Source organism: Gavia stellata, chromosome 11, assembly GCF_030936135.1.
Source record: "Gavia stellata isolate bGavSte3 chromosome 11, bGavSte3.hap2, whole genome shotgun sequence".
Classification (NCBI taxonomy): domain Eukaryota; kingdom Metazoa; phylum Chordata; class Aves; order Gaviiformes; family Gaviidae; genus Gavia; species Gavia stellata.
Window position 1 is genome coordinate 17015307 of NC_082604.1, and position 15971 is coordinate 17031277.

Here is a 15971-nt window from a genome sequence, read left to right on the forward strand (position 1 = left end):
AGAGCACAAAATTGAAACATGAAATGCAACTATCTCTAGGGTGCACATGAGCCAGGGCAGAACAGAGTAGTGTTACAGGACAGTGAAGACAGCAGTAATAATCTGTATTCCATTAAAAAGCGTAGAAATGAAATAAAAGCAGGGAGAATTTTTCTTAGCAAAACCAAACAAAGCCAGATATCTGTTGGGACAAATTTGCCTCAGTTTGTTCCAAAGATCATTGCTACTTACTCTCTTGCTCCTGTAAGTTATGGGCCAAGGTATGATCTTCCAGAACAGCGAAGTCTCGACACACTGGACAGGGAAACAAAGCAAAGAGAATTAGCATCGGGGGGCGGGGGGAGGAAAGAAACAGCATCAAAAGAGCTATGGGGGTCGGGGGAGCATACATACACAGAGATTTCTGACACGCTTTCTACCAGCCAAGGTCTGGACTTGTGGTTTTTTCCCCCCTCCCGCACTTGTGGCTATTTTTGCATGCACTTACTTCTTTGTCCCCGTTTGCGTAACAAGCCTTCTCCACTCTCTCCTCCACCTCTGCTTCTTTAATTTAAGACCAGAATTGCCCACACCATCACTGGATCAGACCTTGTGTACAAACCCCTGTATTCCACCCAGATTTATACCAATGCCCCCGCTGAGTGTGTTCAGCTAAAAGCAAGGGCAAGCGTTTGTGCTTACTATTACTTTCTTTGCCAGGTTAAAGACTCTGAGAATAGTATTTTCTCCACACAAAGGCACATGCTCACTGTCACCTCCGTGGAGCTGAGCAGACTGAGCTCCACGGCTCTCGCTGCAAGGCATTTCTACCAGCTCAGGAGTGATTTTACAGTTGTCTCCTGTAAGCTTCATTGACTTTTTTGAGTGCAGATGCTGGATTTGTACCTAGAACCCAGACACGGGATCAACCACAGCGTTGGCAGGAATAAGCACAGCTTCTTAAAAAGATGCTGAAAATGACCCAAAGACAAGCTAAACGGGAAGGGGACGAGGTCCCTTTGGCACCAGTCTGAAAGGAGCAGATTTTTGCCAATGCCTATCACTTTTCGCACTTGAACTTTCAAAGGAACGCTCTACCCACACTGCAGAAAAACACCAGGGTTTATTTTTAACTTGTTGTGATAGGCAGCGGGGCAGCAAAACACAAGTCACATACATACTGGGAGAGGGACACGCACACACCGCATCAAGTTCAGTCTTCTGGTGGTAAGTACACACCAGCTTCTCGGTGAACCAAGGACAAACTGACCTGTGCCCCCAAACTGCATTATCAGGCCCTGATCTGCACATCTGCCATACATGGGTTTCCCGTCTGCATCAAAGGGGATTTAAGGCAGGGGCACTGAAAAATTTACACTGGAGAGGGCTGTCACTTGTTTTTCCCCTCAATGTGACAAGCTAAGCAACTTAACAGGACCCAAAAGGGGAGTATCTCCCATTGGAAACGTATGGCACAAAGCAGAGAACTACAAGGTGCTTCTGAAGCTGCAGAGGGGGGTAAGAGCCACTGCCGCTGCGCTCCACAGGCGAAACCTCTGCGGAAGACCAAGATTTCTCTTTAGCAGAGCACAGCGACAGCCTAGAAGAGAAAGTGAAAATAACCCCAAAACCCCCAGAACGTACCAAAACTACAAGGGGAATTTAAGAGGAACCCGTTTATGAAAGGGTTCAGAATCAGAGAAGATAAAACATTTCCATCACCAAGGGGTGGAAAATACTACAAGGAAACCAGAAAGCAGCCGCATCTTCCCGAGCCACAGTCCCACAAGCCTTCCCTCTTCCCGCATTGACGCGCATGCTCTGCTACAGAAGCATTGAGATGTTCCTCTGTGCCCAGGTATCTTCACAAAGTATCTTGAAGAGTTTCTAGTTGTGTGTACTAAGAGGTCAGATAAACGCTTTATCCTTTATCGTAGTCAACAGAATTTTTGGTTGAGTCTTTCTGCATTGGAGGGTGTTTTACAGATGACAAAAGCTCCTAACAGCTAGCGCAGCACTTCGGGGAAGGAGAGTGACAAGCAGCAGGGTGGAGACGAGGACAAAGATTACGGCTATACGATCCCATAGTGACTCACTTCAAGCATGTACAATTCTGGATGGTGCAATTAAGGTTTTAGTGTTGCTTTGTCTTTATTGCAACTTCTTTTAAAAATGGAAAGAGGATACAAAACACTAAATAGCACTGAAACACTTCCAGTGGGCATTTGTGTATAAATAAAGAAACACTGCCTTCAGCCACAGTTCTGGAAAAGCCACAGCGGAGTAGCAGGCAGCAGTGCTATTCACAGGTGACATACCCAGGGTGCTTGGTGGTCATGAACACATGATTTTATGGGCTAGGGCAAGGGGATCTTGCCCACAGAGACTTTATTTCTGTGGTCCCTAATATGACTTCAGCTTCATAGCATGATTGTGGAACAACCACCTTCTGCTTACAACAAGCATCATCTGGCCTGCTGGGAGGGCACATTCAACTCAGAGGTTTGAGCCCTACTTATCAGTTCAGAGCTAAGCAAAGACACTTGAATACAGAGCCACAAACAGTCTGCCCAAATCTCGGGCTGTGCTTTTACCACCACATATTCAAGAAGCAGGACTTGCTCCTGACAGTTTAAAAAAAAAAAGGGGGGGGGAGTGAAATGTTATTTTTAACCGCACTATGTCTCTGAGCAAGTCCACTGCACAGCTGCCTGAACAGCTGTACTAGCAAGACAAGGCGGGCAGCACAGGAGCAAGGATGAACATTTCAGAGCTGCATGTTTTTTGTATAAAGATTGCTGCTGTAAGAAATGCTTATGAAACTGCATCCCAGCCTTCCCAACTCCTTTCTGCACAGGTTCATACGCTGCTCTGATCCCCGTGGGATTGGAGAGCTCTGCCTGGTCGGTCATGGTGCTGCTGGTGCTGGCAGACCTTTGCTCCATCCTCCCCAGAGAGGCACACGTGCAGAGGAGGAATTTAGGGTTTGGTTTTTTTACTCCATTCTACCCACACCCAGACACACTTCTCTGTTTGTTTGGGAAGAAACATGTTGCCAGAAGCATGCTTGGCATACGGGCGAGAAAGTGGGAGGGCCGTGGTAGAACACTGCTGCTCTTCTCTTGACAGTCTTGCACCAGCCCCAAAAAAGTCTCCTCTTCTCCTCCGGTGAGCTTCATTCCTACAATGTAGCAACGACTGTTTAACCCTTTTTGATTGATGGGCCGCTAAAAACTTCCTAAAGAAAGAATGGACTCCTTAAATAAAAAAGCCAATCGCATATTGTTGTGTTGTATAGGTAGGCCTGCTTCTTCTAACTGCTCCTCCGGAGATTTACTGGAAGTAGTTCATGGGTCTCCAAGGTTAAACAGCCAGCAACAAAGCAAGCGGGGACAACGCCCTGGGACGAGCCACCAAGTTGCAGGGCCTAGATGTGAATACAGGGGCTGTGTCTTAAAACTGTGCTGATTCTCCCATCAAAATCCATTACTAAGAGAGGTAAACTGGATGGCTCTTCATGATGTGCACACTGGAAGCTCCCAAGGGTGTGGGCTCCACGGTGCCCCCATCTCACAGGGGACACCTCGCAGAGGAGGCTGGCAGGGTAGCAGCAAGCCTTGGGTTTGTGCACGTGTTTGGACTCACTCGTGCACTGCTGAAGAAACCACTTGGCTGCATATACGCTCCGTTAAGCTGCTCTTGCAAACCCACGAACGGACGGCTCGAGCACACAGCCCTCGCTTTGTGCTGCTGAAGCTGCTGGCAGGGCAGACGGCACAAGAAGACCTTTCGTTACTGTCAGAAACTTGGCTGGGCTGGCCGCCTCCAACTCATCCGAGCACATTATTCCCAAGTCCCATCAGCCTGAGAACAACGTGCACAGGAAGAGGAGAACATCCCATTACGAACACAACAAAGCGCTGTCAGCCAGCCAAGTGGCAAGAGATGGGGACACCTGCAACTCCCTAGCAAGTTTGGAGGCGATGGCTAGTGCAGAGCACTCCCTCAAGACTAGACCCAGCACCCGTGACACTGAGTCAAGCATGACCGCAGCTACAAGTGAGGCCAAGAAAACCAACCCTCCATCCTTGAAGACGTGCATCCAACAACAAGGCAGCTACGAAACAACTGGAGATGTGGACCAGCCAGGCATGGTCTGAAACGAAGCTTCATCGGCACTAGTCCTCATCCCCTGCCGAGTCTCAGCGTGGCCCCAGCACACTCATTGCTAAGTATTATGCGCACTGGGTTTGTGCTGAGAAATAGGATGGGCCCAACGACAACGCAAAGACTCACAATTTCTCCTCTCCAAGAGGCTTCGTATTTAAGGGGAAAGAAATCTATTTCCTTATTCCCTAACTGTATGCCTAAAAAATGAAAGGTAACATTAATCTGTTACGTTCACTGCTGTGAATTAAGTTGACTTCCCATCCCGGGGCCCTGGCTGCGAGCCATCAGACAGCCAAACAAGCAGCAGGGGGGCAATCGGAGCAGCTACAGTTGGCGAGTCCAGTGAAGCGTGAAACATTAACAACAGGTTTACCATAGCCTGATTAAGCCAATCTGCCTTGGCGCAGCAGGGAGCAGGCCTGGAATATGTGCTTCTGGCACAGCTGTCAATGAAAGAAATGCCAGCCCAGGAATCCCAGCTGCTGCCACAGGCAGCGGAGGTGCTAGTAGGGGAGGACGAGGGCAGAAACGTGGTTGGAAGCATCTTCCTCTGCAGCAGTGGTGGGCTGCAAAATCCATGCAGCAGCATGAAAGAGGGAGCTCGCTTGCTTGAGGGATCCCGAAGAGCCTCTCTGCAAGTTCCAAGCACCAGTCTTCTCCACTAGTAAGAATTCACCCCAGAAATACGCCTTTCCACGCATCTGTGGCTTTTCCAGCATGGCTGCAAGCCTTGCCTTGGTGTCTGAGGTAACAATGTCTCTAGGTACAACAACTTGGCAAAATTTCATGAAATAACCTTTTCCTTTTCGTATTCTGCCTCCTGCCTCACTAGCATTACCTCAGCTCCATAGCTCAACATTTCTAACACCAAACTGCTTCAAAGAAAGTGAGGTAACCACAACAGAGGAGCAAACAGCCTTAAATGTTGCTAGCGATACTTAGGTGTGTGACAAAGAGGTAGGTGATGTCCAGGAATGAGTGGCGTGACTGTGCGCTGTGTCTGCAAGAGGTCAAACCCCACTGGCTTCTCAAGCAAGGCTTACAGCAAAACACCCCCCCCCCCCACTTCTGCCTGAAGTCTTAGACCGTGTTTTGACAACTGCTGAAGGGCCCCAGGGCCCCCTTGGTTCACGCAGCCCCTATGACATGCTCTGGGATACTAGCCAGTTCAATGACCCAGGGACCACATAAGCATGCTCCAAGCATTTCCTTTTAGGTCTTTAAAACCATCTCTTACTCCCCACCCTCTCCACTCCCAACATTTTCCCGTCAACATCATGTGCTGGATAATTCACAAAATAAACTAGAAGGTGTGAGTCACGCTTAGTTTGGAGCATCTGCAGTTTTTGAATACTGAACTGAAGGACAGGAGGGAGAGGAAAGACAAAAGTGACACAGGAAAAAACAGTTTCATCAGCTAAAAGTCACTTTTTAGTGCCTACAGAGCTGACAAATTAAATGGCAAGCAGCAAGTGCAGCCTGTTAACAAGCCAGCAGTCTCAGGAAGATGCTGAGTTATGAAGATCCCTGCAGATTAGAAAGCAAGCTGGGACCTCACAGTGACTCTTACCAGCAGGGACTGGCCAGGCCACTCCAAGCCAGGTAAGCCCTCCAAAATCTGCAGATTGTTTCCTTGAAACAAAGCCAACATGACCAAGCAGCCACCCAACTGGCGGTGAGAGGCTGCCCTGAGGACCGCGTCCAGAGGAAACATGCAACTGGGACGTTTCCTCCTCACCCCCACAAAGCTGCTCTGCGAGATGCACGGCCTGACCCCAGCGATTCTCATTTCTGTCCCGCCTCTTCCATCGCACCAAGAGATTCCTGAGCTCCTCCTTCCACACATGGGCACGGAGGAAGGCTGGCCGGGACATGTCTCGGCTGCTGCAGCTGCAGTTACACAGACGGCATTCCTAGGACCTTGTTCACCAGGCACTGTCAGTGCCAAGGACATCAGAAAACTTGCACAGGGAGAAGGTGGCTCCCAGGTGGAGGGCAGGGCTGGGTAGCCTGGGGAAGGGAATGATTTCTGCTTCTCAGCCACAGCACCACAGGACCTCAGGTAGCCAGGAGCTACGAGGCTGAACAAGGAGACTGGGCAGCCCCATGGGGAACCAAACTGAGGGGTCTTCGCCTAATTCTTACAAGTGCAAATGTGCAAAGTAAAAAAAAAAAAAATATTGCCACAGACCATTTTTATTTTTTATTGGAAGTCTTGGCCTGGAAGCTAAGAACGGCTTGGGATTTGGGAAGGAGGTTATCCTCTCTGCTCTAAGTTAATGCCTTAAGGTCAAGGCCATGAGAGGTTTGTGTTCTGTCTGCACCGTTCTCCAACAGTAAGCTCTCACGTGCCCAACAATGCTTTAAAAAAAGACGACTGTGTATATTTTGGAACCAAATCCTCAGAACGTGAGTCTATTTTTTAACCTGCCTTGAAACAAAAATCAGCAGCATTCTCAAAATGCTTTCTCTGAGACTACTAATTTGGCATTCTCATTTCTGTAGACCTGCCTGCAAACTGTACTGTAGAGCAGTCCTCAAGCTGAGAGAGCATCTGCTGAACACCCCAAAGCAGAAGGTGATGCACTTGCACAGTATAAACAGGAAGCTGGAGATACCCAAGATTGCAAAACAGCACGACAAGGGAGCTCAAAAGGTCATCCTAGAGCATGCCCCAGCCACAAACTGATAAATTTTATCATTCTGCCTTTATTACAGAAGGCTGCCATCTTTTTCATCACTGGATAATTACACCCTACATCGCTTCATCTGCAGTCTTTCTAAATAAGAGCAACTCTTCTTAACCCCCAAGCTTAAAACACAACCCATAGGTCAAGAATGTTGAAGACCATGTCTTTGACTTCCAGAAGAAAATGTTGAGTTGAAGCACTTTAAGCTTGAACGTACAGACATACTTGAAAATGGCGTTGAACCCTAAAGAGTACTGGCATCCATGCTTTGAAAATTCAGCCGTTTTAGCCAGGTCCAGCTGGGTCCCCAGATATGAAGTACTCCGAGTCACAAGAACTTTCCAAAACCCCTCAGTCCTATAGCCAATATTGCTGCTACAACTGCTGCCTTCTATTCCAGAAATGTCTGTGCATTGAGGGGCTGAATACATACATGAGGGCCACTTTAAAGCAGACAGCAGATATATAAGCCACGGTATGTTAATGTCTGCGAGCCATTACCTGCCAGGCTCAGGACACTATTAATCTCTATAGCACTCTGAGTGACCCAGCGTCCATCAGCCTGAACAGGACTGCCCAGACCCAAAAGGTCACCGGTGAGCTCAGCCGTCGCACTGTGGACCCATCAGTAACATCCAGGTGGATGGATATAAAAACCTCAAGGTAGATATATTGGTCAGGGATCACTTGCCTAGTTTGACACCACAGCCAAGTAGCAGAACCCAGGCAACCAAACACACACTTCACTGACAGTATTTGAGGCATAACTGGGCCTGTGTGTGGAGGAAGTTAATCCTAATAGTCAATGAGAACAAAAGTTGCTTCTCTAGTCGTCCTCTCCAGCATCTGACACAGCTTCAGTTGACTCAGCTAACACCATATGTGCAAAATGGACTATCAACAATAAAGACAGGGAGAAGTTCTCCTAGCAGTCAACTTTCACCACTGCCTCCCAACCATATATCACAGCAAAACAAACAACACTGCCTCCCACAGCTGTGTTCTACCCTCACTTTGGCCAAGGGCAAACCACTGCACACGTCAGTGGAGAGCGGAGCAGGAGTTACCTTTACCAGGAGAGGTCAAAATCCCTGGCTTATGCAGATGTCCCCATGAGCACTACTGTAGCTGTAAAACATGCCTTGAGCAGTGTCCTGTGTATCATATGAGACTGTTCTCTTCTGGAAGCTTTTTTGTTTCTTTTGCAGACATGATGTCGTGGCAGTTTTAGTTTTAAGCCCAACACCACTCATTTAAACTGGTGTAAGGGAGGGGGAAAAGAAAAAACAGTCTCCTTTCAAGCACAACTCAAAACAGCCACCCAGTCAGAAAACTGCTCAGGCATGGAGCTTGCATCTCAAGAGATTTGCACTACATACGCTCCCTTCCCCCAGACTCATCTCAGTGGCGATCACTGTATTTTGCTTTGATCTGTTTATTTCAGCTTTTTTTTCAGCATTTTAGGCAATTTTATACTACACAAAACTCTTGGAAGGACATGCTGAATTTCCCAGATAGGCAAAACTTCTTTTTTCTGCTAAATGCAAGCCCAAATCCCTTGCTCAGTTCAGCAGTTTCTCAGTAGAGAGCTGGCAGGTCCACTTCGTGGTTCAGAGTGCCTTTCAGGAACCATGGCACCCCGGATCTCAGATGCTTCACTAGCATTTCTAAGCCCTCAGTTTCAGGCTGTGGTGAATAAGCTCATACAGCAGCTCCACAGAGGCAGGCAGGCAGCTGGAAGCAGAGATAATTCAAAGTGTCAGCTCTCCCAGGTTTCTCCTCCAGCTTAATCCTAAAAGATAATGTAGCAAAATCCGAGGGGGACAGGATTCAGAAAGGGACCTCTCAATGCCCCTCTGGTCCAAGCTCATGCACTGACTCAGTTTGGTGACTGCTCATGCACGGCTGACTTCTGAAAGCCCAACGCCCACACAGAAGGTGCCAAGTGCCAAAAAAAGGTTCTAGTTCCTCTCAAAACCCCATAGTGTGGTTTTACACCACAGGGACCCACAGTCATTTGGAGGAACAAGCATCTCTGGAGAGAACAAGCAGATGAAAGACTCCCTCAGAGATGCCACTTTCTTTTCAGCCTTCAGGTGACTAGAACCAAGCCTAAGACTGCTCCAAGGCTTGTAGCTAAACCAGAGCTGCCGCTGGAAGGACGGACTGCAGCATCAGTGCACAAACGAACAAGCCAGGTTTTATCCATCCGGATCAGATACCAAGAGAAGCAAAGCTCCAGCAGGATGGGCCGCAGGGCAGCCTCCCAGGCTTGCTGGAAACCTGGCCAGCTGCTGCATTCGAAGCTGGAGGTGTCTGAACTGATCCTGCAATCAGCTCCAATTCTTGCACAGGTTCCTGTCAGCTTCCTTTTCCCTAGAAAGGCGGCTGCGAGGCTGAGAGGACTCCTGTCTGCCACCCCTTCAGCTGCTGCCAGCACTGCAAATTTGCTCCACAAGAACAACCTTCCTCTACCTAACCAACCGAGGATGCTCTGCTTCGTTTCAAAACCCCTTTTCTTTGCTCTGCCAGCTCCTCACGGGTACTCGCTCCTCTCCCCCCTCACTTCCCACGTTTAAGTTCTTCAGGTTTATTAGTCAGCTCTGGAGAACACAAAGTACCAAAGCTGGCCCCAGATCAGTCAAGCCTTCACATCCATCTACAAAAGAGTCACAAATCAGTAAAGTTGCAGCACTAACAATACACATCCCCCTTCCTGTCACAGCCTTGTGTTGGCACGCTGCCCTTAGAGCAATTACAGATTTAAAACAGTGGCGTAAGAGGGTAAGAATAAGTCCCCAGCCTCTGGGGCCAGCTGGGCAGGGAGGCAGAGCTCCCAGCATCAACCGGGAACAAACTGCTTTGTGTCATCTGTGCCCACAGCTCACGTGCATTGCAAAGCACGAGGAAGAAGCAGGCTGGCAGCCTTTTCAAGGCCGCCTCTCTGAGAGCACAAAACGAGCTGCAAGTCAGTCAGAAGTAAAATTTTTGCTTTAGGAGGTAAATCACCTTTAGGTGATATTGTATATTCAGAGCTTCTTAAAAAAGGAAAAAAAAAAAAAAAAGGACAATTAAAATCAGGACCTAACAAGTTCACCTGTTAGGTGGCCAGAGCTGATGCTCTAGGCAATGCCAACCGCCTGGAGCACCAGGTAACTGAGCACTGTAATCCGGATCTGGAGGCAAACCTGCCTTTTCCACCTTCTATGGAGGATGTGAGGAATGCAGGCACGCCTGTGCAGCCCTAGCCAAGGACCCAGTCCCTCCAGCACTGCAAATAAAGTCAGGAGAGCCCAGCCTCTTCCCAACACCAACTTCCTTCGGAAACCTGGCACCGACCGAATCGCCTGCAGGAGAGCGCAGCCCTGTGAACAGCAGCGATCTCTGCATGTCACAAAACCAGCCAACACCCTGGCGGCTTGGAAAATTCCCAGGTCTTTCCCTGCTGTCCTCCACCACTTCACCCTGGACCCCAGCAGGGCTGCCAAAGGCTCCAGGAGGCGCTGGTGAATTTAGGGCATAAATCCTCCCCGTCTCACCTGCCAGCACCCCAATAATAAACCTAACTTCAGAACAGAGGGAGAAAAAAAATTCTCCCCACCAGGATCCCACAAGTAATGTTTAACATATCCATGACAGACATACATGATAAGCTTGGGTGCTTCTGCAGTGCAAAGCCGTTCTGCTGTGCAGAGGGGGAGCAGCTTCCCATCCACACCGGAGAAGGCTGCTTCAAGCCAGGCCAGCGCTTCTCCAGCCCACGGGCCAGGTCGGTGGTGACAGTCCCTCTGTGAGGAACATTCCCTGCCAGGGCAAGCTCCAGCCTCTTGTCCTGTTGGCTGTAAAGGGCCAAAGCTATACACACTATGTCTTTTGGAGAGGTTTCTGCAGAAAGAAAGAAAACACACCTCTCGCTGCCAGGAAATATTCCTGTTTGCATAAACTTCCTTCCTCCCTTTTGTCCCGTTACTTCTCAGGTCAGCCCTGTCAGTGTCCTTAAGGTATGCCTGTCTCCTAGTGCCTTCCAATGTTTGCTCATTTATGTCCTCTTCCCCTTTGCCATCACTTACTGAACATCACCTATTGAGCCCACATAACATTTCCTCTTAAGCTGATTCCTCCAGCCATCAAGACCTGGTTCAGCAGAAGGGCTGGGAAAAGAACAAACCATACCCATATGCACACAGGAACTCAAAAGTTTTACTGCACACAGCTTTTTATACCTCCTTTGAAAAGGAGAAGCGAAGAAGAGTGACTCACTTGCAAACCCACTTCAACTTTCTGTCCTGAACAGCAGTCACCGCAGGCAGGGCTGTCAAGAGTGCACAGACCAAACCTCTACCAACCCTGGCCTGAGTCAAAAAGATCTCACTATTTTTATTTAGCTAACAGAGCATCGTGGTGGTGGCACTGTGGGTTGGCGTGCAATTAAAATAATCATTAGTTGAGCCTGACACAAAATCCTTGGGCAGGGGCAGAAAGGCTGTGCCAGGCTTCTGAGCAGGCTTTCATCCACACCTTTCTCCTCAGGGAAAGTAACACTGCTAGCAAGCTTAATTCACAACGTGCCCGGGGGTTACAGGGTAGCTTTTACGAGCACCCATGCCAAACCGGGCTCCTTTGCTCAATGCAAGGTTCACAACAGCCCTGCCTTGCATCTCTTATACATACAGTGTGATGCTGCACTCTCCTGCTCTCTTTCCAGCCCTGATAAAAGTCTCCCAGCTGCCATACAGTGCCAAGGCCGTATAGCACTCACTCAATGAGCTGTGTGGTATCTTTTCATGTACTGAGAAAGAAAACAGTGAGAAGGCTCCAATTTCTTTTTTTAAAAAGGAAGTATAAATGAAGTGTCCCATTGAAAAGCAAATGGGACAAATGAAGGTCCCATCACGTGTCCCATTGAAAAGCCAGCTCTCTAAGGTGAACACGGAGCATCCCTGACACACAGCAGCCCTGCTTTCCCAGGGGAAATGGCCAGCAAACGCCCTTTGCTCCCTGCAATGCAAGCCACCAGCAGAATGGCAAATGTTTTTATCACCTTTTTTGGAGAAAAACAAAAAAACCCACTCGCCAGCAGCGAATGCCATGCCAGAAACTGGACCTAAGCTTCTTGAGTTTTAAGGCAGTTTTACCAACAGACCAGCCTCCTTCCTCAGTCCTTCAGCCTTCAAACCAGCACCACGCAGAGGAGCGGCAGCGAGCGAGTGGGAAGCCAGCCAGCTGGGGACACTCTGGGAAGGGGACGAAGAAGCAGGGAGGGAAGATGTCGCTTCATCCTATAAATCACCACATTTATGTGAACTAGATGTCTCTGAGCAAGAAAAAGAAAGCTTATTCCAGCAAAACACAGAAGTTTCACACAGCCCCACAGCACATCCCATTGCTTCTCCAAGCAGGGTTTTCTTTGTGCCCAGAGAGAGCACAACCAGCCCCTCCTGCTCCTTGCAGCAGCCGTCTCCAACTCCCGCCTGGCACACGCGTGCCCTCTGACGTTGCTCATGGCCACAGGAAGTTAAAGATTAAACAGAGGCCCATGGTCACAGCAAACACAGTGCTGTCTGCAACACACCGCTCAGCTGGGACCATTACTCAGAGAGCAGCAATGGGTGATGGCCATGTCCTAGTATCACAAATGGGGGAAGCCCCGCTCCGCCTCCCTGCATCCCCAGGAATCAGGGCAAAATAGACTGTGCCCCCTCTTATCTCCGTCCAAAAACTTGTCAGTAACTAAGGAAACATCTCTGCAGAAGGCATCAACGTGAGTCTGGAAGCCCCTCTCTGCCAAAGACTGCTTTTTGAGCAATCTTTTTGCTTCAGTACAACCTCCACAGCAGCTCGCAGAGGACAAGTGCTAAGGATTTAAGGGATGGGAGGAGGCAGACCTGCTTGCTTAGTTGCGTTTTGGAGCCAAGAGCATGAAATATGCTAATGCTGCCCATCTCCTCTGCCAAGCACTGCAGACCCAGAACAACCAAATGCATAATAAAACTTTCACCCAGCTTTAAGCAGAAGTGAAATGAGTACCGCAGCCTCAGCTACTGAATTCATGCACGCTGGAAAAACAGACCTATTACTCAGAAGAGCTGGACATGAACCAGTGACCTAGAAAGAAAAGCCTGCGTCTACGTCCCATCACTCTCCACCTCCTCATTGCCCTCAAGCCATCCAGCTTGCCTGAATTTTTCAGAGCCGTTCTCCGAGGAAGTCACAAAGCAGAAAACCATGACACTGCACATCCTGCTGCAAGGAAAAATCTCAGCTGAAGCCAAAGGGCATGGGGCAGGTGGCTTCACAGTGACCAGGCTGACCCTCAGCTGCTCTCAAAATTGTTGCCCCGATTATACTAATCCAGTTAAAGGCCAACCCTTCCTTCACATAAGTACAGCTGACACCTCATCCCTCAACACCAGCCCCCTGAAAAATCCCAAAGCAGAATCCCTCCTCACCAGACACCATACCAGCCATCAACACTTGCTGAACCCACTTCCACCTTTGACAGACATCAAGTTTCTCTTGTCCACTGTCGTGTTGCTGAGCCCACGCAGGCACCAAAAGCCCCAATATAAGCCCATAACATCAGTCTGTTCCATGGGAGCCTGAGACACTGCACCTCAGAGCTGACCCCCTTCCCCGGTCACTTGGAAAGTCAGCAGCCAGGAGGTTTTTATTGCAGGAGTTTCAGCGAAGGTCACGTTAAGCTGCAAAGGTCAGAGGGAAGGTGCTGTGGTTGGGAGGAAGAGGAAAACTGATGCTTACAGCAAACTTTTATTCAATTTATGTTAAGGCAAAAGAGAGCCAGCCAGGCTGTCTGCCCCAGAGAATGCCTTGCCAAGACGGAAAATAAAAATTCAAGCCCTTCCTGTTTCCCCAAGGCCGCAGTCAGAGGTGTATCTTTTACTACCACGTTTGGGAAATTGGCCTCTCTGGCAGCAGGCTACAACTAGCAGCATTTGAACATACAGTTCAGGAGCTTCAGAAAGTCAAATCAGATGCTTAATGAAGAGTAGAAACCATAGTGTGAGCATTGTTGCCGTGTCTCTCCGAGCACGGGTGGCACAATCAGCCTTTGTCAAGGCTGGAGCTCAAGAGACAGCAGCGTGGCAGGGTCAGTTCTAACAACTGGCACAGACGTACTGCCCTTACACTTCTTTATAGTGCTACTAAAAATAAAATTAAATAAAAACATTTGAGCCACTGCAACTATCCACAGTTCCAAAGAGCCCTACACTGCTGGGACAGAGTTCAGGGTCCCTCTCCTCTCCCCCGCCCCTTCTCTCCTCACAGAGGATTCAAACTGGCAGGAAGACCAGGAGCCCCTGGCAAGGAAGCCTGTGCCTGGGTTCTACCTGCCGCCGCTAACCACTGATGGCTCTCGGAGACTGCACTGGACGAGGGACTAAGCCTCAGACTTAGCAGACCGGCATTCCCTTCGCAAAGCCGTTGCCACAGACCTCAGCCCTTTGGCAAAGGCAACAACAGCAGACGGTACACCACAGGTCCATCGTCCAGAGAGGGACAAGGTCTGCACAGCTCCAAAATACCTCCCCAGGAACACCCCCCATGCAGCTCTGCCTGCCTGCATGCAGGCAGGGATGCCTCCCAGGTCCAAAAGGCAATACAGGGTACTTTGAGATGGCATGGGGAGCTGCACCGAAGAGCTCATTTAAAACAGGCAGCTAAGGAGAGTGCGTAGTCCTTCCCATTCCCTGCTAGTAATGCATCAGATCACAAGAGACGAGAGACAAACAGTTAGAGATCAAGTAGGGCCCAAGCCAGTTTCTTTTATTTGCTTTATAAGTAACTAGTTAAAATAATATTTCCAGGATGCTTTTGTCCCAAAAGGCTCACAAATGAGACCTCTAGTAAAAAAGATCTACACACATAGAGCTGAGCAATCCCCTGGGGTGGGTCAAAAGAGCACACAGCAAAAGCTGCTTTGTGAAAAGAGAAAACGTCACACACACTTGAGAGGCTAACAGAAGTACAGGCAGAGAAACTCAGCCCACAGATTGCAACTAACACCAAAACCTTCAGCAAATAACTTACAAGAGCTTTACTGACCACAGTGGTCAGAATAGCCACTTCACTGCCCGTGGAAAAATGGCTCTGTAACACCAGGCTGCAGCACCAAGGTCTAGTTTATACTAGAAAAAGAGTGTTTTGAGGGTGTATTTTACACCAGTGAACCCCTGCCCAACTGGATTGGCTGAAGCAGTTTTCACCAGAAAAATGCCATCTATATCAGGCCTTCAGCTAATGTAAATGCTTTTAAAGATAAAAAAGAAAGTAAACACAAGAAGCAAGGCTTCCCGCAGCACCTAGCTACAGTTATCAGATTTTCACTGCCATAATTGCGTAGAAGCAACCTCGCTTGTAGAAGAGTTTTTGAGACCACACCAGAAGAGGAGGATGATGCTGTCTCGCAGCAGTCCCAGCTACCTGCAGCCAGGGAGAACCTGGACACAGCATCTCCCCTTCCCAAGGGGAGCTGGTGAAGAGCAAAGTACTCAAACCAAAACAATGTCATTCATCGTTAATGAATGACTAAGCTGACCTTTATCAGAAACGAAGGGAATGTTTTTCTAGAAGGATCAACAGTGATTTCTGTACCAAGAACAATAAATATCTCCCTAGGTATGGAAGGCGATGCATTTCTTTCCTTGGTTGGCATTAGCACCGAGCATGAAAAGATCTAATCCAAAGCATAGCTCGGTTTCAACACTTTCCACAATAAAAACAAATGATGTCACTAAATTAAAGGCGTCAAACACGCCTGAGGCTTTGTGGAACATGGCTCAGGCCTCGTCTGCTTTGCTCACTGGAGCTGCTCTGGGACACTGCTTTAATCCAATTGCTATCAGGTAACAACAGACTGTCGTACCAGGACACTCGTGAAACTTAATCCACGCTAACCATAGGTGCAAATTTACCAAGGACTGGTTGAGCTACACTGCAACCCTGTAAACATACTTTCATTCAGCCTGTAAGCGACCTTAACTCAGTCCAGTTAGGTCACTGCAAAAATGAATCAAGCTAAATCAAATCAAGGCTACTTAAATTCTGAATAAGAGCGTCTACGCAGGGACTTAATTCACTTTAATCAACCCACTGGGAAGGTTAATTGGATTA

The 15971-nt window shown here is 48.6% G+C and overlaps 1 protein-coding gene across 1 annotated transcript in view; it reads right to left on the minus strand.

Annotated features, from left to right (window-relative positions):
- Positions 1-15971, minus strand: part of CCDC50 (coiled-coil domain containing 50) — a 39413-nt gene that overhangs the window by 21800 nt on the left and 1642 nt on the right. Inside the window, exon 2 of the mRNA XM_059822858.1 lies at positions 232-294. Coding sequence (XP_059678841.1) covers positions 232-294 — 63 coding nt within the window. The remainder of the gene's footprint in view (positions 1-231; positions 295-15971) is intronic.